Genomic DNA, 24,528 nt, shown 5'->3' on the forward strand with positions numbered 1-24,528 from the left:
CAACTTCAAAAAATAAAGGTGGCTATTTGTTTTTGTTTTTACTAAAACAATGGTAGGGCGCAGATGGAAAGGAAGGTATATGGAAGCATCTAAAGAAGTAAAAAAAATCTGACCAGAATTTGAAAGATTAGGTGAATGCTCAATGTGGCTTCAGTTTGCATTTTTAGGATAAGACAGTGCTTTACCAACCTTAATAGTGCCAAAGAATCACCTGGGGGTGTTGCTGAAACTCATATGCTGATTCAATAGGTCTGGGGTGGAACCCAAATTCCATATTCCAATACGCTCCAGGTGATACTAATGCGTCTGGTCCACAGACAACACCTTGAGTAGCAACGGGGTAGCGTATCATGAATTGCTAACTTCTGCACTCAAGTACCTAACGATGTGAGTGGTAGGAGGGGGAAGTATTTGCGGGAAGTAGTTGTGGCTGCTTGAATTCAACTATTTAAGTTCAAATTGGCCCATAAGGTCTTCCCCAGAATGGCCTGTCAGGCTTGTTTTTATCTCTACACTATTCCTCTTTCACGTCCCTCCTACTGGAACAGTTTCTTCTTGTCTTTGGACAGAGTCCTAGTCCACTTTCCAATGCTGCCTTCTACTTAAGCTTGATGTCTAAATCGGATGAGATCTTCAGTTATATGGCACATCTCATTCAGACTATTATAGTTGCTTGTATACAGGTTGCACCCTCCCCTACTAGATCAGATATTTCTAAAGGGGTTTGATTGTGGCTTGCTCATTTTTGCATTCCTGTAACATCCAGCGAATAATATCAATTGCTACTATTTATTGAGTGTAGTTACTTTATATATCTTCCATCCCATAAAAAGTAGGCATTCTTGTTGGCTCCTTTTTGCAGATTAGGAAAGTGAAACACAGAGAAGTGAAGAAACTTGTCCAGATCACAGAGCCAGGAAGCCAGAGAGTCAGGATTTGAATCCACATCTCTTGAAGTCAAGAGCCTGGCCTTTTCAACTAGTCTCCTCATTGAATGAAAATAAATGGCTTGGAATAAGCCACATGCAGATAATTAAGAATTGACCAAGGAGCGTATATTTGTCCACTTATTGGGAATATAAGTCAGGCTTTGGGGGTAGAAGAAGGTCCCAGGGTTAATGAGCTTCTCATAGAGATGAGCTCAGATTTTGACTCAGGTCTATGGGTTCACAAATTGTTCTCAGTTTTCTGTAGAACAGTTTTCAGGCTCTGTAGAACTGAATCAGTGATAATATAATTTCAGACTCACAAAAGGCTAGAAAAAGGCCTACAATGCTTACCTATTAGTGTCCAGGGAGAGAGAAAAGTGACAACCACACCAGCACAGGTGTCAGAGGATCAGCATAATCTTTTATCAAAAGGAAAACTAAGTTGAGAAAGTTGCAGAGTGTGTTTATTTTCTGTCTTCTTCCAAAAAGGATTTGAATCTATTGCAAAGGGGATGGCAATTTTTAATTAATACAGTCACAATGACGCACGGTGAATCATTCTCGATGAACAGGCTGAATCTGCCAAGCTGACTGGAAGACTCATATTGAGTCATCAACGCTCCATCTCTTTTGGGCAGTACTGAAGAAGTTCTTTTCTATCAACGTCTCCCCATTTTCAGTATTCCATAAGAACGTCAGGGCTGACTGGGCTCCACTTTCTTGGTTTGGGGTTGTGAAGTCTGCTCTATTCCGATTACTCCGACTCTGATTCTTCCCTTCCCAGCACCGCAGGTGCAGTTTGGGCAGCTGTCACCAGGGAATGACAATGTCTTTGCTTTAGTTATATAGGGAGGAGGTAATTGGTTGGTCTTTCTGTAGGTGTGAATAACGCAGAAAAACAATATTATCAGGTGAAGCAAATGATGCTTTCAAAAAAATTGTTTTTTTCACTCATAAAAAAACGTGGTACACAATTGAGGTTGTGAAGAAAAGAAATGCAAACTCCTAGTGTAGTGGTCAAGATTGAATGCAGGAAGCAGACATAACTCTAGATGTTTGAACTATGAAGGGACTTCATGTAGGGAATAAGATGGTTACAAAACCACTGGGAAGTGTAAGGGTGTGGGCTCTAGACTGGGCTTCTAGAAAGGACTCCCAGAATACTGCAGAAGTGACCCACCAGGGGCGCTACCACCTCCGAGGCCACCGCTAGGGCTACTGTGTCAAGAACCCACTCCTGAGACTGTGTTCCTGGTACTAGAAAGCCACACTGCCCCTGGCCCCCCAGGAGGCTGCAGGACTCTGAAAGGCAGAAAAAAACCTTCACGTCTCTACTGCCTTGCTTGCCAATGACAACACACAGTTGAAAGAAGCAGGAAATGCCCTCCACTTTCCAAGTCCCATGCAAGTACATCTAATTGGCTAAACTTAATTTGTTTCTAGAATGCTAGTTGGGAGGGAGTCTGGAGAATGTAGTCGTAGTTGTCCAGCCTCTGGTAAGGCCCGTGAGGAGGCGGCTAAGTGAGCCAGTCCACACTCCACATCTAGGGACAAGTGGCTTACTTCCTACTATGGCCATGACCAGCTGTAACAGCAGAGATCATGGTTTCACATTTGCTGGGTGCTCCCTCTGCGCCACGAGCTGGTTTGAGCACTTCACAGCCATCATTGTCTTTCCCTCGCTGTTTCACAGGGGAGTGAGCTGGGGCCTAGAATGATTCAGTAACTTGCACAAACTTACACTGGAGGAAGAAGAGGAGCCAGGCTCCGAACTCCAGCTGCCTGATTCCCACCACTGCTTGACCACTTCCATCTACTGCTGCTCCACTACCTGCCATCACTCTGAGTCAAAGGCCTCTGAAACTCTTCCTCACTCTCTTTCAAGCGTCGGCAAACCCCAGGCTCTGGGCCAGTTCACAGACTCCTGACAAGTCTCCTGCAGCTCTTCTCTTGCTCCTGCTTTTACGTGGAATTGTAACTCTCTCTGCAGTTCCAGTCTTGCAGGAAGCTTTCTCTACCTACCTCTCCTCCCTTTGGAGAGAGAATTGCTTTGCTCATCCCAGGGAAGGTCTTAAATTACCTTCTGCTACATCCACATCTACTTTTATTTCATCTCTCTCCATCTGAAATAGAGACTATGCTTTCTGAATTCTCTGAGTCTCAGCAACAGGTAATCACTACATTTTTTCTTTTTCTAATCACAGGAGACTTCTCTGAGCAACCTAGTTACTGATTCCACTCCTCCTTCACTCCCCCCTTCCGACTGCTCTTTGAAGCTTGGCATTGGCGTGGAAGTTATTTTGCTTCAAATTGTTTAAGAGGCCTCATTAATGAAGTTGACAACAGCCAGATCCTCCTGCCATGCTTCTTAAGAGACTTGCCATTTCCCATACCCCCCTAAGCATTTTAGAACACACGTAAATGGAATCACAAAGGGGGTGGTCATTATTTGTCTATTTATATCTGCCACTGGAAAATGTCTCCTCCTCGATTTAAAATACCCTCATAACATGCGGTGTCCCCTATTCATTCCTGGTCTCTGCTCTCTCTCCTCTCTCCACATCTGGATGCATTCAGCAACCATCAAATGATAAGCAATCTTTGGGACCCATTCTTCCCATTCAGTCAATTAAAAAATGTTTATGAATGTTTACCATGTGCTAGGCACTGTGCTAAGTGCTAGAAGAGTAGGTGAATAGTCAGGGTTCCTGTCTTCCAGAAGCTTCCAATCCAGACATTACAAAGGCAATAAACTCATAAAAGAATTTCAAGTGAATATATATATATATATATATATATATATATATATATATATATATAGCATTTACTTCAAACTAGATTCCTACTTAAATAAGGTGGTCAGGGAAGGCTTCTCAGAGGAGGTGACATTTATACTGAAGGAAAAGTAGGAGCCAGCCATGCAAAATGAGAAGGGGAAGATCATTTAAGGCAGCAGTCACAGCATGTGGGAAGGTCCAGAGGTGGGAAAAAAAAAACTTGGTGTGTTTCAGGGTCTGCAAGGAGGTCAGTGGGGTGGGAGCCCACCAGCCAGAGGGAGGATAGTGCTCCATGTCAGGGCGGGGAGGCCAGACCTTGCAGGGCCTTCTAGGTTAAGGTAAGGCATCTGGATCGTATGCTGAGTGTGATGGGAAACTGTTGAAGAGTTCCAAGTAGGGCAGGGATGTGATTTGATATATACTTAAAAGAGAATTTTTGCCACTGAGTGGGGACTGGACTGGGATGAGGGGTGATAAGCAAAAGCAGAAGCAGAGAGGCCAAGCAGTTGTCCACAGGGAGATGACAGACCTGGACTAGGTGGTGGTAGGGGAGGTAGAGAGAAAGGGGTGGGGTGAGGCATGACAAGTTTGCTGATAGATGAGATGTGAGTGGTGGAGGAGTGGAGCAGTCTATGATGCCTTCTGGGCTTTCAAATGCTATTGGGGCTCAGCATCAGTGAATCCTGGGGACCAATACAGTGGGGGGCTTTTCTGCCCAAGAGGTTTAATGGGCTTTATGATTTCACAACACACTTCCTGGCAACCTGTCCTCTCTCCCCTTCTGATTATATTCTTATTTCTCCATTCACATCCCAGTAGACAGAACCCTGATGCTACATATTTGCCTGCTTGAAACCTAGACCATGAAATGCCTCTTGGCTCTGAAGTGTGGGGCAGCGGCTAAGAGCACAGCCTCCTGAGCTGACAGCCTGGTCAGAATCCTGGCTGTTTCCTCCACTAATGGTGCTGTCTCATCTGGCTTTCCCGATGCCCAGCTTCTTTAGTTGCAAATGGGCTGGGTATAATAGTACCTAACTCATAGGGTTACTGGGAGGACTGGACGAGCTACTGCAGGTAATCTTAGAGCAGCGCCTGGCACACAGGCTCAGTGTTAGCTCTTATTAGTGTAAATCAGAGGGGACCGGGTGCTTTTGAGCTGCCTTTATTTCACTCTGCACCCACTCTTACAGCAGGATTTAGTGCTTCAAGTCATCCCCTTAAGCAGATCCAACCCTATAGTGTATTAACAAGAAAAGACCATTTCACTAAGTGTTTCGTAGGGAGATGGAGGATGGGGGTTTCCTCAGCATTTCACTTCAAGATCCCCATTGAAAATCTGGCCCTTCACCCACTCCCTGGACACTTGGTTCCTATCTACCTCTCCCCACACGTCCTTATTGCAGTTTCCTTGGCATCTCCTTCCCACTTCACCCTTAGTTTTTTCATAGAAACCACTATTGGTTTTGCCAATCTTCTCTTTGTTTTCAATTTCCTTAATTTCTGGTCTTATCTTTATTCTTTCTTTCCATCTATTTTCTTTGGGTTTATTTTCCGTTCTTTTACTAACTCTTGAGGTAAAAATCTTAGTTCAGAAATGTTTAGCTTTTTTTTTTCTTTTCTACTATATGCCTTTAAAGTCATATGTTTCCCCCCAAGCACGATTTTAGCTGTTCCCCATGAGTCTTGATATGTGGTATTTTTATAATCGTTTAGTTCAAAATACTTCCTAGTTTCTATTATAATATTTTCTTTGTTTTATGGATTACTTAGAATATTGCTTAATTTCCAAATAAGCCTTGTTTTTGTTATTGATCCTTAGCTTAGCTGCATTGCGTCAGAGGATGCACTCTGCATGATTTCACTGCTTTGAAATTGGTTGTAACTTGTTTTATGACTCACAATCTAGTCAATTCTGGTAAATGTTCCATGTGAGTTTGAAAAAATATACTCTGCAGTTGTTGGATACAGCACTCTACGAATGTACATTAGGTCAAGTTTACTAAACCTGGTGTTTCTATATCTTTACTAATTTATTGTGTTAACTTGTTCTATCACTTCCTAAAAGGTGTTTTACTATAGATTTGCCTATTTTTCCTTTTATCAGTTTTGACAATATATTTTGAAACTATGTTAGTAGGTGTATACACATTTAGAGTTATTATATCTTCCTGGTGAATTACATCTTTTATCATTATGAAGTATTCCTCTTTATGTTTAGTAATGCCATTTGCCCTAAAGTCTACTTTATCCAATATTAATAATCTATGCCAGTTTTCTTTTTGTTAATATTTGCATGTTGTATCTATTTCATTCTTTTACTTTCAACTTTCAGCCTTTCCATAGCCTTTTGTTTTACATATGTCCCCAAGAAACAGCATGTGATTGTTTTTGTCTTTAAAAATCTAGCCTGATAATCATTGTCTTCTAATAGTAATATTTAGCTCACTTATATTTAATGTGGCTTCTATGTGTTCTACCTGTTCTGTTTCTTTTTCTCTTTCTTGCCTTATTTTGAACTGGTTATTTTTTCTTATTCCACGTTTCCCCTGTATTAGATTAAAAATTACACAATCTTTTACTATTCCTTTATTGGTTATTCTAGAGATTACAAAATAAATTCTAGATTTTCAAAAACCTAATATCAGTTGGTACTTCTACTTTCTTTTGAGACAATACAACCACCTTTGGAACAGCACTTTCCAAACTTTAATGTACATATGCATCACAGGGGACCTTGTTAAAATGGAAATTCTGATTTAGTAAGTCTGGGGAGAGGCCCAGGATTTTCCCTTCTAATAAACTCCATGGGCCACTCTGAGTACTAAGCCCTCAGAACACTTCAACTCTATTTACTCTATTTAGCCCCTCCCTACTTAAATGCCAATCACGTACTTTAATTCTCTATATATTTAAACCTCTCAACACATTACTATAACTTTTGATATAGACAATATGAACCTAGATTCACCCATATATTTACTCACCATTTTTTATTGCTTTTTACCTTTTCTTGCATCTCTGATATTTCATCTGGAACCATTTTCGTTTTGCCTTAAGGACACCATTTAGCATTTCTTTTAATGGTGTTGTGTTGGTGAAAATTTTGTTTTTGTCTGAAAATGTCTCCATTTTTTTTTAAATAAATTTTTTTATTTTGGAATAATTTTAGATTTATAGAGCTAGAACAGAGGGTTCCCATATACCCTTCACCCGGTTTACCCTAGTGTTAACATCTTATATTACCATAATATACTTGTCAAAACTAAGAAACCAACGTTGACACACACTCTTGACCACACTTCAGGCTTTTATTTCAATTTCTCACTAATGTCCTCTTTCTGTTCTGGGATACCACATTGCAATCAGTCATCATGTCTCCTTAACTCCCTTTGGTCTGTGATAATTTCTCACTGTTTTCCTGTTTTTCATGACTATGACAGTTTTTTTTTAAAGTTAATTTTTATTGAGTTAATGATAGTTTACAATCTTGTGAAATTTCAGTTGTACATTATTGTTTGTCAGTTGTGTTGTAGGTGCACCCCTTCACCCTATTGTAAATAATGCTGCAATGAACACTGGGGTGCATAGGACTTTTGGAATTTCTGACTTCAAGCTCTTTGGATAGATACCCAGTAGTGGGATAGCTGGGTCATATGGTATTTCTATTTTTAATTTTTTGAGGAATCTCCATACTGTTTCTCCATAGTGGCTGCACCAGTTTACATTCCCACTGGCCTTTTTCTCCACAACCTCTCCAACATTTGTTACTATTTGTTTTAGTTATTTTTGTCATTCTAATGGGTGTAAGGTGATATCTTAGTGTAATTTTGATGTGCATTTCCCTGATGATCAGTGATGATGAACATCTTTTCATGTGCCTATTGGCCATCTGTATATCTTCTTTGGAGAAATGTCTGTTCATGTCTCCTGCCCATTTTTTGATCGGGTTGTTTGATTTTTTGTTGTTGAGTTGTGTGAGTTCTTTATATATTATGGATATTAACCCTTTGTCAGATGTATGACTTGCAAATATTTTTTTCCCAGTTAGTGGGTTGTTTTTTTGTTTCAATCCTGTTTTCCTTTGCCTTGAAGAAGCTCTTTAGTCTGATGAAGTCCCATTTGTTTATTCTTTCTATTGTTTCCCTTGTCTGAGAAGACATGGTGTCCAAAAAGATCCTTTTAATACTGATGTCAAAGAATGTACTGCCTACATTTTCTTCTAGAAGCTTTATGGTTTCAGGTCTTACCTTTAGGTCTTTGATTCATTTTGAGTTTATTTTGGTGAATGGTGAAAAAGAATGGTCAATTTTCATTCTTTTGCATATGGCTTTCCAGTTTTCCCAGCACCATTTGTCGAAAAGACTTTCTTTCCTCCATTGTATGCCCTCATCTCCTTTGTCGAAGATTAGCTGTCCACAGATGTGTGGTTTTATTTCTGGGCTTTCAATTCCGTTCCATTGATTTGTGCACCTGTTTTTTGTACCAGTACCATGCTGTTTTGATTACTGTAGCTTTGTAGTATGTTTTGAAGTCAAGGATTGTGATGCCTCCAGCTTTGTTCTTTTTTCTCAGGATTGCTTTAGCAATTCTGGGTCTTTCGTTGCCCCATATGAATTTTAGGATTCTTTGTTCTATTTCTGTAAAGAATGTCATTGGGATTCTGATTGGGATTGCGTTGAATCTGTAGATTGCTTTAGGTAGAATGGACATTTTAACTATGTTTATTCTTCCAATCTATGTACATGGAATGTCTTTCCATCTCTTTATGTCGTCATCCATTTCTTTCAGAAATGCCTTGTAGTTTTTGTTGTATAGGTCTTTCACTTTCTTAGTTAAATTCACCCCGAAGTATTTTATTCTTTTTGTTGCAATTGTGAATGGTATTCTGTTCTTGAGTTCTTTTCCTGTTAGTTCGTTATTAGAGTATAGAAATGCTGCTAATTTATGTAAATTGATTTTATACCCTGAAACTTTGTTGTAGTTGTTGTTTATTTCTAAAAGTTTTCCAATGGATTCTTTGGGGTTTTCTATATATAAGATCATGTCATCTGCAAACAGTGAGAGTTTCACTTCTTCCCTCCCTATCTGGATTCCTTTTATTCCTTTTTCTTGCCTAATTGCTCTGGCCAAAACCTCCAGTTCTACGTTAAATAAGAGTGGTGATAGAGGGCATCCTTGTCTCATTCCTGTTTTCAGGGGGATGGCACTCGGTTTTTGCCCATTGAGTATGATGTTGACTGTGGGTTTGTCATATATGGCCTTTATTATGTTGAGGTAGTTTCTTTCTATGCCCATTTTGTTCAGAGTTTTTATCATAAATGGCTGTTGGATCTTGTCAAATGCTTTCTCTGCATCTATTGAGATGATCATGTGGTTTTTATTCCTCAATTTGTTGATGTGGTGTATCACGTTGATTGATTTGTGGATGCTGAACCATCCCTGTGTCCCTGGTATGAATCCCACTTGATCATGATGTATGATCCTTTTGATGAGTTGCTGAATTCGGGTTGCCAAAATTTTGCTGAGAATTTTTGCATCTACGTTCATCAGCGATATTGGCCTGTAGTTCTCCTTTTTCGTGCTGTCCTTGTCAGGTTTTGGTATCAGTGTGATGTTGGCCTCATAGAATGTGTTAGGAAGTGTTCCATCCTCCCTAATTTTTTGGAATAGCTTGAAAAGGATAGGTATTAAATCATCTGTGAAAGTTTGGTAGAATTCCCCAGGAAAGCCATCTGGTCCTGAGGTTTTATTCTTTGGGATGCTTTTGATTGCTGTTTCAATCTCTTTCCTTGTGATTGGTCTGTTCAAATTGTCTGCTTCTTTTTGACTTAGCTTTGGGAGATTGTAGGAGTCCAAGAATTTATCCATTTCCTCTAGGTTATCCATTTTGTTGGCATATAGTTTTTCATAGTATTCTCTTATAATCTGTTGTATTTCTGCGGAGTCTGTTGCTATTTCTCCTCTTTCATTTCTGATTTTGTTTATTTGAGCTTTCTCTCTTTTTTCCTTTGTAAGTCTGGCTAGGGGTTTGTCAATTTTATTTATCTTCTCAAAGAGCCAGGTCTTTGTTTCATTGATCCTTTCTACTGTCTTTTTTGTTTCAATAGCATTTATTTCTGCTCTGATTTTTATCATTTCTCTCCTTCTGCTGACTTTGGGCTTTGTTTGTTCTTCTTTCTCTAATTCAGTTAGGTGTATTTTAAGATTGCTTATTTGGGATTTTTCTTGTTTGTTAAGATGTGCCTGCATTGTGATGAATTTCCCTCTTAATACAGCTTTTGCTGTATCCCATATGAGTTGGTATAGCATGTTATCATTTTCATTTGTCTCCAGATATTTTTTTGATTTCTTCTTTAATTTCTTCAATGATCCATTGCTTGTTCAATAGCATATTGTTTAGTCTCCACATCTTTGTGCCTTTCTCAGCTTTTTTCTTGTAATTAATTCCTAGCTTTATAGCATTATGATTGGAGAAGATGCTTGTTATTATTTCAATTTTTTTAAATTTGTAGAGACTTGCCTTGTTTCCCGACATATGGTCTATCTTTGAGAATGTTCCATGCGTGCTTGAGAAGAATGTATATTCTGCTGTTTTGGGATGAAGTGTTCTGTATATGTCTATTAAGTCCAACTGTTTTATCTTTTCGTTTAGCTCCACTGTTTCCCTGTTGATTTTCTGTCTGGATGATCTGTCCAATGATGTGAGTGAGGTGTTGAGGTCCCCTACTATTATTGTGTTATTTTTGATATCTTCTTTTAGGTTTGTTAATAGTAGCTTTATGAACTTTGGTGCTCCTGTGTTGGGTGCATAGATATTTATAAGTGTTATTTCTTCTTGATGAAGTGTCCCTTTGATCATTACATATTGGTCCTCTATGTCTCTCTTTACCTGCCTTATCTTGAAATCTATTTTGTCTGATATAAGTATTGTGACACCTGCTTTCTTTTGTTTGCTATTAGCTTGGAGTATTGTCTTCCACCCCTTCACTCTGAGCCTGTGTTTGTCCTTGGAGCTGAGGTGTGTTTCCTGGAGGCAACAAATTGTTGGATATTGTTCTTTAACCCATCTTGCCACTCTGTGTCTTTTTATTGGAGAGGTCAATCCGTTTACATTGAGGGTGATTATTGATGCATGAGGGCTTAATGCTGTCATTCTGTTGCTTGTTTTCCAGTTTTCCTGCATTTCCTTTGTTTATCGTCCTGTGTGTTTTAGCCTACCCATTGACTTCTGCAATTTCTCATGCTGGGTTTCTGAGCTTTTTCCTTATTTATGTTTTGTGTCTCTGTTCTATTTTTAGTTTAGTGGCTACCCTGAAGTTTGTATTCAGAATCTCGTGCATAACACAGTCCATTTTCTCATGGCCTCTTACTTCCTTAGCCTAAACTGATTCAGTCCCTTTCCTCCTCCCCTCCTAAGTTATTTTCATCTCTTATTCCAACTTGTGTTGTGAGTTTGTGGTTAGAGTGATAAGATTGTCTTTGTTTTTGGTGATTTCCTTCCCTTTATCCTAATGCTATAGTTGAATATTTGCCATCCTATTCTGATTCTGTTTGTCTCCCTACTCTGTGTTTTGTGACCCCTTTCTCCCTTTTTTCTTTTTTCAGGTATGAGAGCCTTCTTGAAGATTTCTTGTAGAGGGGGTCTTGTGGCTACGAAGTCCCTTAGCTTTTGTTTGTCTGGAAAAGATTTAATTTCTCCCTCATATCTGAAGGATATTTTTGCTGGATAGAGTATTCTTGGCTGCAGATTTTTCTCCTTTAAGGTTTTGAATATGTCATTCCAATCTCTCCTAGCTTGTAAGGTTTCTGTAGAGAAATCTGCTGAAAGTCTGATAGGGGTTCCTTTGTAGGTTATTTTCTTCTGCCTTGCTGCCCTGGGTATTCTTTCTTTGTCCTTCATTTTTGCCATTTTTACCTTGCAGTAGATCTTTTTACATTCACAAATCTAGGAGATCTGAAAGCTTCCTCCACACACATTTCTCTCTCAATCCATAGATTTGGGAAGTTCTCTGCTATTATTTGGTTGAGCACACTTTCTGCTCCATTTTCCTTTTCCACGCCCTCGGGAATACTGATGATTCTTAAGTTGCATTTTCTCATTGAGTTGGCTGTTTCCCAGAGATTTTATTCCGTTTTTTTGATTCTTAGTTCTCTTTCTTCCTCTGTCTGGAGCCATTCAACCTATCTTCGATTATGTTAATTTGCTCCTCTCTGGTGTCTACATGGGCATTCAGGGAATCCGTATTCTGTTTTAATTGATCCATTGTATTTTTCATCTCTAGTATTTCTGATTGATTCTTCTTTATAGTTTCAATCTCTTTTGTGAAGTAACTCCAGAACTTGTTGATTTGTTTCTCTATATTTCCCTTTATCTCATTGAGTTTTTTTATGATAGCTATTATGAAGTCATTGTCGCTTAGTTTACCTATTTCCAAGTCCTCAGGACATAATTCTGTGTTTTTATTGTTTTTCTTCTGGTCAGCAGCTTTTATAAATTACTGGATGGTAGAGGAACGGTTTTTATGCATAATGCTATTATTTGGTTGCAATTACAGCCTATAGCCACTAGATGAGTCCTCCGCCTTCAGCCATGATGCAGCGCACAGCACAGGTTGGGGGAGGAGGGGCACTTTCTCTTGCCTGCAGACCTGGATTCCAATCAGCTCTCAGTCTCTGGTTTCCTGGGGCCTTGGCTTGATGGGGTCCCCCATGCGAAAGCTTTCCCCCATTAGAGGACTTTGTCTGGGCTGCACAGCCGTGAGAGTCCTGGGTGAAGCCCCGGATGCGCAGCCCCTCCCTGCTCCTTCCCTCATGGAGCCTCCCACAGCGGCGATCCCAGTCTCGAGGGGAGGGAGTGAAGTTCTCTCTTACCCTGTCCCAGCTCCTCCGAGGGGGGTTCCAGCCTCTCTGCCCTCTGTCGTTTGGCTGCTGTGGATCTCTGACGATTTCTGTGCTATTAGAATTTTTTCTTAGAATGTGGTTGCTCCTTTTGGTTGTATTTTGGAGGGGAGAGAGTCCTGGGTGAGCTCGACTATGACAGTTTTAAGGAATACTGGTCAGGTATTTTCTAGAATGTTCCTCAATTGGGGTTTTCTCAGGGTTAGAGAATATTTTCTCATGGTTATACTGGGGTTATTGGTTTTGGAGAAGAATACCACCAGAGGTGACATGCCCTTCTCATAGCATCATATCAGGGAATACACGATAGCCACATGACTTATCACTTGTGATGTTAACCTTGATCACTTGGTTAAGAAGTGCTATACAGATTTCTCCACTGCAGAGTTTCTATTTTCCCCTTTGTTTTAATCATCTTATATTCACCCTATTGGTGTGGAAGGGATTCCCCCTGTAAGGTTATAGGGATGGCCAAATGCCTGACACCTGACACAGGACTGATGAGATTGACAGCAGTTTATTGGTCACATATACTTGCAGCCTGGGAAGCAGGACACTGCATGACATGCAGGGCCACATGGGCGTTGCAGTTTGGAACAGAGTGAACAATGAGGGGCTGTGGGAAGCAGGGTGGGGGGCGGTGCTTCCTGGTTCCAAGGAAGGAAGTGATGGGCTTGTCTGAATAATTCTGTGGGCTGTCAGGGAAATGAAACTTGCTACTCAGGGATAAGCAGGAACTGTGCCTGGTCCCTTTGATAAGGATGATTGTTTGGCTAAGGGATCTTATTGGCAGGAGCAGAGTGAGATGGGCACTTGTGGCTAGGCCAGTTGAGGTCCTCCTGATTTTACCAGATGTCAAGGTAACATATAATATTGAGCCTTAATTTTAGGCCTTCTACCACACCTTTCCACAATCTATTCTTTGGAAGCAAGTCTTCTTCATTTGTGAAAGATGTGTCCCAGTAAACAGAATTCTAAATTGGCAGTTATTTATTTCAGCACTTTTCTTATTTCATTGTCTTCTGGCTTCCATAGTTTCTTCTTACTGTAACTCATGTGCCTCTTACTCTTTTACACTCTTATATTTCCATCTTTTTTTTTTTCACTTCTATGCTTTATTCTGGATATTATTTTCCAGCTCTCTTTCAGTTCAGATATAAGGGTCAAATAGAGTGTTTGTTGACTATAAGCAGCCTGCATCACTGGAGCACATCCATGGGGGAATGGAAGGGCAAACTCTGGTGAAAATTCAGTGCCTACAAGTCTAGATTCCTTTGCCTGGCAAGGAAAGCCTTTTAACATAGAGTTTCAGTTTAGCTTTGTAGCTTTTCCTCTTGTTATTTAAGGCCAACCAGACAGACTCTTTTATTTGTGAAATGCGTCCTTATCCCTGATTCCAAACTTAACTCATATCATTTCCTCCTTGAAAGTGTTGATTCTTCCTTATCTCTACTAAGCTAATTCCCAAAGTTTCAGCCTAAGTACTCCTTGTTCCATGAGGCCACCTTTGATCGTGTCACAGGGACTCCTGCTACTTAATACATGTTAACTTGTGTTGTTAGTTATCTTTTAACTAGGCTTTGTTTATGCCCTCTTTTCAAGGTGAATAATATTCCTGAAGGAAACATACCTCTTGTACCATTTAGCACCTAATATTTTAGGCTCAGCACTTAAACGGGGTTTTGCATATGTTATGTTAACGAATTCACGTTGACGGATTTTTCCCTTAGTTACTCTCAATATGCTAAAGAGAGATCCTTTAGTTGTGTACGTGATACATTTTAGCTTTTCATCAATTTAATTGTATAAAGGTATGGAAATAAATGAAAACCACCCAAATTATAATAGAAGCTGTTTATTCACAACTTGCTACAGCAAGACAGTCAGTCACCATCACTTGTATTTGGCAGAGACTCAAAGGCAGGCAGTGGAGTGGGAAAGCTTTATAATGGAAAAAAGGGAAGGCATCAGGTATGCCCTGATTGCAGGCTGTTGCTATGGGGTAGCTGCATGTGGGTTAACTAGAAAAGGGGTTATCTTATTTGATTGGTTTGAGGATCATATTTGGCTTTCTCTGGTTGGTCCTGAGTTGGAAATGGAGGCAAAATAAAAGGATGCCGATAGTCATTGACTATGCCCTGACTATTCTGGGCTGGTTGCTGCAGAGATTATGGTCTGGCTTGCTGGGCTGGTTGCTGCAGAGGTTTTAGGTCAGAGTTCTACTGCCATACATGGTCTGGCTAGTGTTCCTTTGTATATTCAGTCCCTCAGACGCCCCTTTTGGTCATCCTTTTGGTCATTCTCTTACTTGCAAGAGGTTGGCCAATTTAGGGAAGGCTAGAGATCCACATCTTCACCTCCTGGGGATTGTTCAGTTGCCCCCATCGTCAATCTTATTGTGAGAGCTTCTTAATATTTTTGTTGTTTTACTATTATGGTGATGATATAACAAGAGAGTAGCTACACAGAACTTAAAACTCTCCACACAATGCAAAGACCAGCATCAGCACCATTATGACAAAATCAAGAACAAGTAATAGTTCCTTTAATATGCTTCAGAACCAGGAACCCAATAGCCCAACTCAGGCCAAAAGAGCAAATCCCACAGGCCATGAGGATCAACTTAAGACAGCCAAGTAGTTTTTTCCTTAAAGAGATGTATAGTCTCTTCTACCTTGGATTTTTCATTGATCCAAGTACAGCAAGAAATTTTAGCAATGACACAGATGCCACCATGACTGGCCAACAAGAATCTGGAAAAATGCAATTGTCCATTGGCTCATGCCAATGAATTGCAACTGATTTATACTCCATCTAGAGCAGAAGTGATAACATTGTTAACTCCTGCTTGAGTCAGTAATAAGTTTCTTACAGTCTTTTCTATTTGTATAATTCTCACCATTGGGAATACTGCATAAACAATGGATCAGTAATTCCCTCAGGTAGAGTGCCTGAATAAGCAAGAGTGGCCTTGTTTTCGAAGAACTCATGTATGAGTTAGGATTTCTAGCCTTGGTGATTTATAGAATCAAGATCTCTGTGTACAGACAAGTACATGGGATACTATTCCTAAAGTGCATGAGGTGTTAATCAGAGGCAAACAAGACCAGGTATCCTGGCTGCAAAGGAAGTGGTATCTGGGAGGAGCACATGAAGACAAAGGAAAAAATGAGTTGCTCATGATATAAGGTTGGAACCAAGGCCTTACATAGCTGGGATACATTTCTGGATTTCAATTAGCTTCTTCCAACTGGCAAGTATCTGGCCCATCACTCTACAAATATTGTTGAATTTAAATTTAGAAATACCCAGGGTCTAATCAATAGATTATAGTAACCGATTATTTTTCAGGGAGAGAGGGACACTAGCAAAGCCACAGGTTGATTTGTTTAAGGTCATTTGTCCATGTAATTGCAAGAGGAACATGACTGGCTACAATTCCCTACGGTCTTGTTTAATCAGATTGGAATTGCCCAGAGATATTTATCATGGGGGTCTGGTGATGGATGGTATATCCAGCAGTCAGTAAGACTGAGGGAAGTGGCTACTGTTTGGGATAATCTAAGAATGGCATTAGGTAAGTATGTTCTGACCTAACAATTAAACTAAGTAGACAATAAAAGAAAAAGTGGCCATTCTGAATGGACAAAAGCCAGGGGCTTAAATAAAATGAGAAGAATGAGTATAAACAAACAGATAAAAAATGGAACAGGAATAAGGCAGGGATCTTGGTCCAGTGTCTTGGCAGGAAGCTGTCCACTACTTGCGGTCATCCACTTGTTCTGAAGGTCTTGGATCTGCTGTCAACTTCCAAAGACTGGCTGCTTCTAGAAGATCTTTGAGAATCTTCAGTATGAGGTACCTTATTGGAGCAGTCTCCCAATTGTATGGAATTCTGAATTACTTCTTTAGTTGTGAAACTTGAACCCAATAATTGGCTCTCTGTGCTGTCATATTTGTTGTTAACAGTACTTAATAAGGTCCCTTCCAATTAGGTTCAAGAACAGTTTGTCTCTCATACCTCTTCCAATAGATGAAATCTCCTTGCCAAAGATCACAAAGAGGTGTTAAGGAAGATGTTGTGGGAACAATGGCATAATGATCGTTGTGATGGGACTGGGTATAGTACATGAGTCCTTGCAATATTTTGTCATGTTTGTATGAAGTAGGACAGTCTATTATTGGAGGTAAAATCCCTAAATGTATGGACCTTCCACTGGCCAATTCATACTGGGACAACTGATATGTCCCCAGGAGAATGGACCACACAGCCATAAAGGCTAGTGGGAAGGAGGCTACCTTTGGCTGAGGAATGGCAAGAATTTCTGAAAGTTTTGTTAATTTAAATTTAAGGATGCCATTGGTTCTTTCAACCTTTCCAGAAGATGGTGGGTGGTAAGGGCAATGTAGTTTCTGAGGAAGGGGTAATGCCTTACAGAGTTCTTTTATAGTGATTACCATAGAGTGTGTGCTTCAGTCACTTGATATAAAAGTTGGTATGTCCCAGGTTAGAAATACAAAATCAAGTTGCTTTTTAGCAACTGTAAAGGTCTCAGCTTTTTGGCAAGGAAATGCTGCAGCTCATCCTGAAAATAGACATACAATAACTAAAAAATATTTTAAAAAATCCATCTGAAGGTGTGCAAAAGGCTACTGGGGCCTTGGTTCCGGGCCAGGTGTCACCTTTATATTTTTTCTAGGATTATGTTGTTGACAGGTGACACATGACCTGAAACTAACCTCAGCTATCTTTTTAAAGTTTCCCAATCAATCTTGATTTAAGTTTCCCAATTAATCTTGTCTGTAGGGTGATGAGTAGTTCGTGGAGAAATTTACCTAATTTCCATTTTAAGTCATCTAATGCCACCAAGCAGCCATCTTGGGAGTTCCAGAGATTATCTGAGTGAAAGGTACAACCAGATTTTTCCATTTTTCCTTTTCCAAATCAGGGGATAAATGTTGATATTTTATAATGGCTTCTTTGAATACCTCCATAGGTTGATGCTTTGAGGTGTAGGTGGGATCATAATATTGGTTATGGCTGCCTGTTTGGCACAATGATCTGCTAAAGCATTTCCTTTAGCTTCCATATTATCTCTTTTTGCTTAAGCATCTATCTTTCTAACAGCCACCACTCTAAGAAGTAGGTATCCATCTAAAGTTTCTTAACTTGTCCATTTTTTTTAATGGGAATTTCAGCATTGTTTCCAAAGTTGTTCTCACAGTCATCTACTACTTCAAAAGCATACTTTCTATTTTTATATGCTTACTCTTTGGTCTTTGATTAGTTGACTAGCTCTATTAAGTGCAATAAGTTCTGCCATCTGGGCTAATTTTTACCTCAGGCAGAGGACTATATTCTAAAGGAGAGTTTAAATTAGTGATAGTATATCCTGCTTGATAACCTTCAAGTATGAGCCATCAACAAATTCTATAAGATCAGGGTTCTCAATGGGATCCTCTAATCAATTCAAACAAGGTACAGAAAGCTCCCTAGCTAAGGGAAGACAATCATGATGTTCACCTTCTTCCGGTAGAGTGGCAAGATTCAGCGAGTTAGAGTGATGAACAGTAATGCAAGAGTAAGACAGTAACAATGTTATAGGAGGTTAACCAGCTGGCTGAAAAGTGCTGCATGCTCTCAGTCAGCAGTAGTTGTTTTTACTGTATGAGGAACTGTGAAATCAAGTGGGGAGCCTATAACTAGTTCAGCAGAAGCATTAACAAGTATTTTTTTTTTTTAGCAGCAGCTATTGCTTCAAGACAAGGGGGATAAACCTTTGCAACCAGGTCAAGGGTAAGGCTATGGTAAGCAATAAGTTTTTGACGGTTCCCATGAAGTTGAGTTAAAACCCCAAAGGCATGTCCGGATCACTTACGCACAAACAAACAAAAGAGATTTTTGTAGTTAGGGATGCCCAGTGAAGGGAGCTATTGAAGAACTTTCTTCAGGTTACAGAAGGCCTGTTCTATATTTGGGTTCCCAGAAGAGAAGGTCTCTTACTGAGAACTTAGTCAACTCATAAAGAGATGTTGCAATCTAAGAAAAACTTGTCTGCAATATCCAGTTAAACCTAGAAATCCTGTTGTATTGTTATTTTGTGACAAGTCTAGGGTTTGGATAGTCTTTATTCTATCAGGAGAGAATATTGTCCCCTCCGTAGATATGCCATGACCTAAATAATGCACGGTGCTTTGGAAAACCCTTTATCTGTTGAAACTTTGAGTCTCTTTTCTTCTAAGGCTTAGAGAAAGTAAATGAAATCCTTTTTACAAACTTTCTTGTTCTCTGAATAAAGCAGGAGATCATCAACAGATTGTATCAAAAGGAATAAAAAGGGAAATTTAGATCTTTTAAGACTTATTTGAGGAACTCAGAAACATAGGAGGGGGCTTCAGTGAACCCCTGGGGCATGGCTGTCCAGGTATATTGTTATCCTCCCCAAGTGAAAGTGGAAAGGGATTGACTGTCCTAGATGTGGTCTACAGAAACATCAAAAAAGGCAAAGCAAAGGTCCACTACAGTGAAGCAAGCAGCTTCTGGTAGAATTGATGCCAAGATGGTATTAGGTACTATTGGACAGCGAGGGACAAAAATTTTGCTGATTGTGCTGACGTCTTGAAAAAAATTGATGCCCTTATCGATTCAGTTTCTTTATTGGCAAGACAGAATGCTACAGGGCCATTACAGGGTATGAGAAGACCTTTGGATATAAGGCCTTCAACTAAAGCTTTGAACCCTTCCTTTGCTTCTGGCTTCAAGGGAGGTTGGGGATGTCTGGGTAACAGTTTGGTAGATCTATCTACTCTCCAGGTTCTGACCCAATTAGTTTTTCTATGTCAGTGGGATTTTAAGGTCATAGAATGTCAGGTACAATGTCAAGACCTTTATCTGGGGTATGCATCAAACAGAATGAGGAAGGCAAAGGTATATTCAGAACAGACATAACTTGATTATGAATAAAGGAGTCCTTTGGAACTTTAAGAAACAGTCTCTCTGTTGTGAATTTAATATTAGAATTCCATTTGCAAAGTAAGTCTCTTCCTATTAAATTTGCAGAGGTGGCATCACAGAGCAGGAAGGCATGTTTTCATTCAAGAGTACAAGGGTTACAAGTAAGGGCTGGGAGGTAGGAAAAATCTGTGGGTTATTTGAAAGAACTATCTCCTGTGTGTATGCTTACTCTGAGGAAGAGGTTGAGCAAAAACGATGGGGTTCAATGTAGTAAGAGTAGCACTCCTACCCACCAAAAATTGATGAGGTTGACCATGTATATTTATTCAACTTGAGTGGTTAAGTGTAAGTCAGGATATTGGGAGCGTTTTTCCTTCTTCAGGGCACCCTCACTGATCAGAATTGAGGGATTTCCTTTGGTTTTTCTTTTATATGATGGAACATTCTTTTTTTTCCAGTGTCCCTTCTGTTTACAATACTACAGCGTCCTTGTCAAAAATGGTTGCTTGGGAAGCGGGCCACCTAGCTGTTTGATCTGCACGATTATAGTTTATTTTGGATTCTGTCTCATTTTTATTCTAAAGTCCTTTCAAAATGTTCTGACAGGTATTTTAGTCAGACAAAGGGGCTATTTTCCATTCCAATTTCTACTTTTGAATAAGGCTTCCAGTTTCATGTTTAACTCCTTTGACAAAATGAGATGAAAGGGTTGTTTTCATGCCAACACCTTTGTTAACTCCCAAATGTTGTCAGAAGGTATTTTCTAGTATATTATTAAAATCTTCTATATTTTCATCTCTTTTTCTGTTTGTATGATTGAATTATGGTCCCATCAATTTTTATCGGGAATATTTTGGGGATGCTACTTTTAGGGGACTTTGCCCTGCTTTTCATGCTTTTCTTTTTGACCCTAGGTTTATTGTGAAAAGAGACGTCCTGTAAATCCCTTTCTGGGTCAGTCCAATCAGCTTTGCCATCCAAGGTTTAGCATCTGAGGTTCTGACCAGCATATGGACAAGCTTATGTAGATTAGGTAACCCTGAATCATATGCACCAAAAGTATTCTAAATTCTTCTATGAATAGTTGCTGGTCTTGTATGGGAGTAGGGAGATCCTTAAGTATAGCTCTTAATTCATCTTGGGTCCAAAGTTTAAATTCTACAGTTGTCTGCATATGTGCCTCATAGGAGGGATAGATCTTTAGAGACAACTGGCATTTTGTGGTCTTAAGAGAGTCATTGGGAATCGTTAGGAGGTCTGGACAAGAGGAATAGAAGGGAGGAGTTGATGGAGGTGAGGAAAGAGAGAGATCAGAAGGATAAGGAGGAAGAGGGGCATCTGGACATAGGGCAGGAACTGGAGGACAAGGTGGGTGGGCAGGATTTACTAAGAAACCGGTTTAGTTTGTTGCTGCTTAAGTTTGTCAAATGCTTATTAGCTGTGGCTAAAGAATCTCATAGTGAAATAATTTTTGAACCAGAATTTGCTTTAGAGATCTCTGCATACCAATCAAAAACTGCTGCCCATTGTGCCTGAGAAATCTTAATGCCCTTTCTTTTCTAAGGTGCCTATCGAATAAAACATTTATTCAAGTCAAATGTTCCCCAGAGTGGCCACTGAAGGCCCAAATCCTCATGGCTGAAGTTATGCCATTTAGAGAGATAGGCACCAGAATTAGGACTATAATGAGAATACATATAAAAAGCAGCCATTTTTCCTGGAGGAGCAGAGAATCTAGGCTTCGACGACCCAGGAGAGCTGGCAATGGTTGACTGAAAGCATTGCTTGTGCTCTTTCTGTCACAGGGCCCCTCCGAACACAGACCCTGGGCCCCCTGGCAGGTAGAAAATTAGAGTAAACTCTCTTTAGATCAAAAGCCAACTCTCAGGACAAAAAATCAAGATGGAAGGAGAACCTCATCCAGTTTTATAGGTGACCAACAAAAAAGGTTGTCTAAATGGATGCTGGTCTGGTAGGAGCTGCAGACTCTGTGAGGCTGGCTGAAACCACAGGCTGACACGGCCTATGCCTTATGCTACCCTATGATTCTCCTTCTTCTGACAACTCTTAGACAGCATCATACAAAAGAGAAGTACAAAAGAAAGCCAAAAAGGAAGAAAAGGAATGGCCTGATTCCACCAAGAATGCAAACGAAGGCAAACTATAACAAATGTGGGTACCATACTTAGAATAAAGAGCTGGGGAACTCAATGTAAAGATTGCAGAGTTCAGACCTGGCACTGACTTACCATGTTGGCACAGACTTGAAAAGTCACAAGTAGCAAGGCACAAGCAGCCTGTGTGGGTACCACATCTGGTTTAAGGTGGGGTCCATGTGATGGACAGCACACAGCGTGTCTCAGTGGAGTCTCCAGGAAAACTGTGGAAATAAATGAAGACCATCTGAATAACAAACAGACATTATTTATTCAGAGCTTGCTAGAGCCAGGAGTTAGTCATTATGACTTGCATTTGGCAGACTCAAAGGCAGGCAGGGGAGTGGAAAAGCTTTATAGGGAAAAAGGGGAAAGGTTCAGGTGTGCTCTGATTGGAGGTTGTAGGCCTGGGGAGGCTGGAGGTGAGCTAACTGGAAAGGGGGCATCTTATGTTATTGGTTTGGGGGGCATATTTGGCTTTCTCTGCTTAGTCCTGAGTTGGAAATGAGTGAAAAAATTGGGAAGCTGGCAGTCATCGACTGAGTCCTAAATGTTCTGGGTGGATTGCTGATGGAGTTTTGGTTTGGCTTCCCGGGGGACTTGCTGTAGAGGTCGTGAGTTAGGGTTCTGTTCTATACGGTCTGGCCTTTGTCCATTTGTGTAATCAGTCTACCAGGGCAAAGACGTCATTGAGCAATTCTATCTCATTTAATCATCCTAACTGTCTCTCCATGTTCCTATTTTACAGATGAGGAAAGCAAAGCTCAGGGAGTATGAGTGATGTATCCAGGATCATATGACTAGTGACACAAGCAGAATTCACATCTATGAATATTGGACGTATTTTTAACTGTTTCATCTTGTAAAGACCATGAGGTTATTGTGATGTCGCCCTATCTGTTAAAAATATTAGGGTGCTCAATAAATACTCATTGGGTGAGTGAACAGATGAAAATAATTTTTGGAACACTTCTGAGACTGCCTCCAGATCCTGCATTTTTTGAATATCTTCAGTGAAGGCGTATCTTGATGATCGATTTAGTTTTAGAAAACAAACATTTTTCCAAATTAAGACTGGTGAGTAAGGTGAGAGAATCAGCTGGCTCCAAAACCTAGTGTGTCCATTCAGTAATGAAATGGATGTGATTTTTTGCACATTTTGCCTGTGATTGACAAAGCAGCTTTGAAGGCTTTTCCAGGGGAGAAGTGGCAAAAATGGTTGCACTTTGGGAATAAGAACTCAACTTTCCAAAAGTTTGTAGGGTAATGCTCATTTAAAAAAATAAGCTAAATTCTCATTATTTTTGTGGTTGATCTTTCTGTGTAGTTTTATGCAGTTCTCAAATGGTCTATGTCATTCAACAAATATTTGTTGAACACCTATTATGCGTTCAGTGCTGTGCTTTGAACACAGATATCAAATATAGCCCTTATCAACCAGGAGCTCACAGTCTAGTTGAGGAAGACAGAAAATTAACAATTGAAATGCAATTTGACAAGTATAATGGCTTGATAAATGGCAGGATGCCCTGGGAACATGCAGTAGGAACAGTGGTGAGTTGGTACATGTTAACTGACTTCTGGGGGTCAAGGGAGTAGGTAAGGGCCTGATTTGTAGTTTACTGATTTCCATGGTGTAAACACTCTCATGATGGCCAATTTCAAACTTCCAACATGATGCCACCAAGGGCGTTTGAAAGAGATGTGCAGAAGTACACTGTAATATCTATTTCCACCATACAGATACAATAGATGTAAATAATCTCCAGAGCATAGATAACAGTAAAATGTAGTAAAATGGGAAGTGGTGAGTTTGAATAGCTATTACTTTTGTTTTTAACATACCTTAATTTTAAACTTACATAATTTCTTTTTAAAGAGTAAGTGTATTTAAAAACTGGCTCACAAAATTACTGAACACTTAACGATCAGCTCCTGGAAGAGACTATGAACCAGTGCTAGCGGGCTCTAGCCACCGGAGAAGAGCAATGTCGGGAATTACTCTAGGCTCACGTAAGATGAAGATTGCAAGTAAGCTGAGGCAGGGACCCTGCCTTTTCATTTCTCATTTCTGGATCTCCAGCACCTAGCGTGTGCGTATAAACAAATGTCTGTCATATCAGGTGGTGGGTGGTAAGCGTTACGGCTAAAAATTCTGTAGTGCAAAGGAGAAAAGGAGTGGGGCATTGCTATTTCCCAGGGAGTTATCAAGCAACTGTAAATGTTGAGGCGTGTGAAGGTAAGGATGAAACGTTCTGGAATCTGAGAAACAGAGTCTGAGTAAGGCGGAAGCACAGATCTACGCACCATTCAACAGGACTGGGACAGCGAGTAACTTAGGAATTTTTTTCTTCTGAGAAGCCCAGGCGGTTGCTTCCTACTCTCCTCAGCCCGAGTGCACCAACTGCAAAGTCCTTTCAAGTCCGTCTCCTTCAGAAGCCCGCGAAACCGGCAGACAACCCTGCGCATGCTCAAATCCTCCAGCTTCTGGCGCACTGTCTGGGGCGGTTTGCGCATGTGCGAGAGCAAGCCGCACATTTTTGCCCCAAGGGCTTGCCGTACCGTCCAGGCGACGAGTTGCGTCCTGGTTCGGCCTCGTGTCCTGGCGTGTGGCGACTGTTCTGCTGCCACAGTCGCCACCGCCGACATGAACCGCGAGAGCTTCGCGGCTGGCGAGCGGCTGGTGTCGCCGGCTTACGTGCGGCAGGGCCACGAGGCCCGCCGCTCGCATGAGCACCTCATACGGCTGCTTCTGGAGAAGGTACCGAGCTGTCGGGTCCCTCCCAGCCGCCGCGCCCCCGGGCTCCGGCCCC

The 24,528-nt window shown here is 40.5% G+C and overlaps 1 protein-coding gene and 1 long non-coding RNA gene across 4 annotated transcripts in view; one reads left to right on the forward strand and one right to left on the reverse strand.

Annotated features, from left to right (window-relative positions):
- Positions 1-1,376: 1,376 nt before the first annotated feature.
- Positions 1,377-24,466, reverse strand: LOC111772941 (uncharacterized). 2 transcript variants are annotated; one of them, XR_002807110.2, is made up of 3 exons: positions 24,023-24,160; positions 21,809-21,939; positions 1,377-1,802 (listed from the first exon to the last, which is right to left on the reverse strand). It is a non-coding gene; the product is annotated as an uncharacterized lncRNA (long non-coding RNA). The 2 variants fall into 2 exon arrangements; XR_002807111.2 differs by lacking the exon at positions 1,377-1,802 and adding an exon at positions 14,444-16,647 and having other exon boundaries at positions 24,023-24,466.
- SEPSECS (Sep (O-phosphoserine) tRNA:Sec (selenocysteine) tRNA synthase) overlaps positions 16,347-24,528 on the forward strand; it is a 41,995-nt gene continuing 33,813 nt past the window's right edge. The window contains exons 1-5 of one of the 2 annotated variants that reach the window (XM_070262531.1): positions 16,347-16,462; positions 17,412-17,514; positions 18,349-18,412; positions 22,464-22,792; positions 23,595-23,728. Coding sequence is in view for 1 of the 2 variants with exons in the window: in XM_001497563.7 (XP_001497613.4) it covers positions 24,231-24,476 (246 nt within the window). In the remaining variant the exon portion in view is untranslated. Of the gene's footprint in view, positions 16,463-17,411; positions 17,515-18,348; positions 18,413-22,463; positions 22,793-23,594; positions 23,729-24,230; positions 24,477-24,528 lie in introns of those variants that run through there. The other variant, XM_001497563.7, reaches the window with a different exon arrangement.

The sequence above is a fragment of the Equus caballus genome, chromosome 3 (assembly GCF_041296265.1).
Source record: "Equus caballus isolate H_3958 breed thoroughbred chromosome 3, TB-T2T, whole genome shotgun sequence".
Classification (NCBI taxonomy): Eukaryota; Metazoa; Chordata; class Mammalia; order Perissodactyla; family Equidae; genus Equus; species Equus caballus.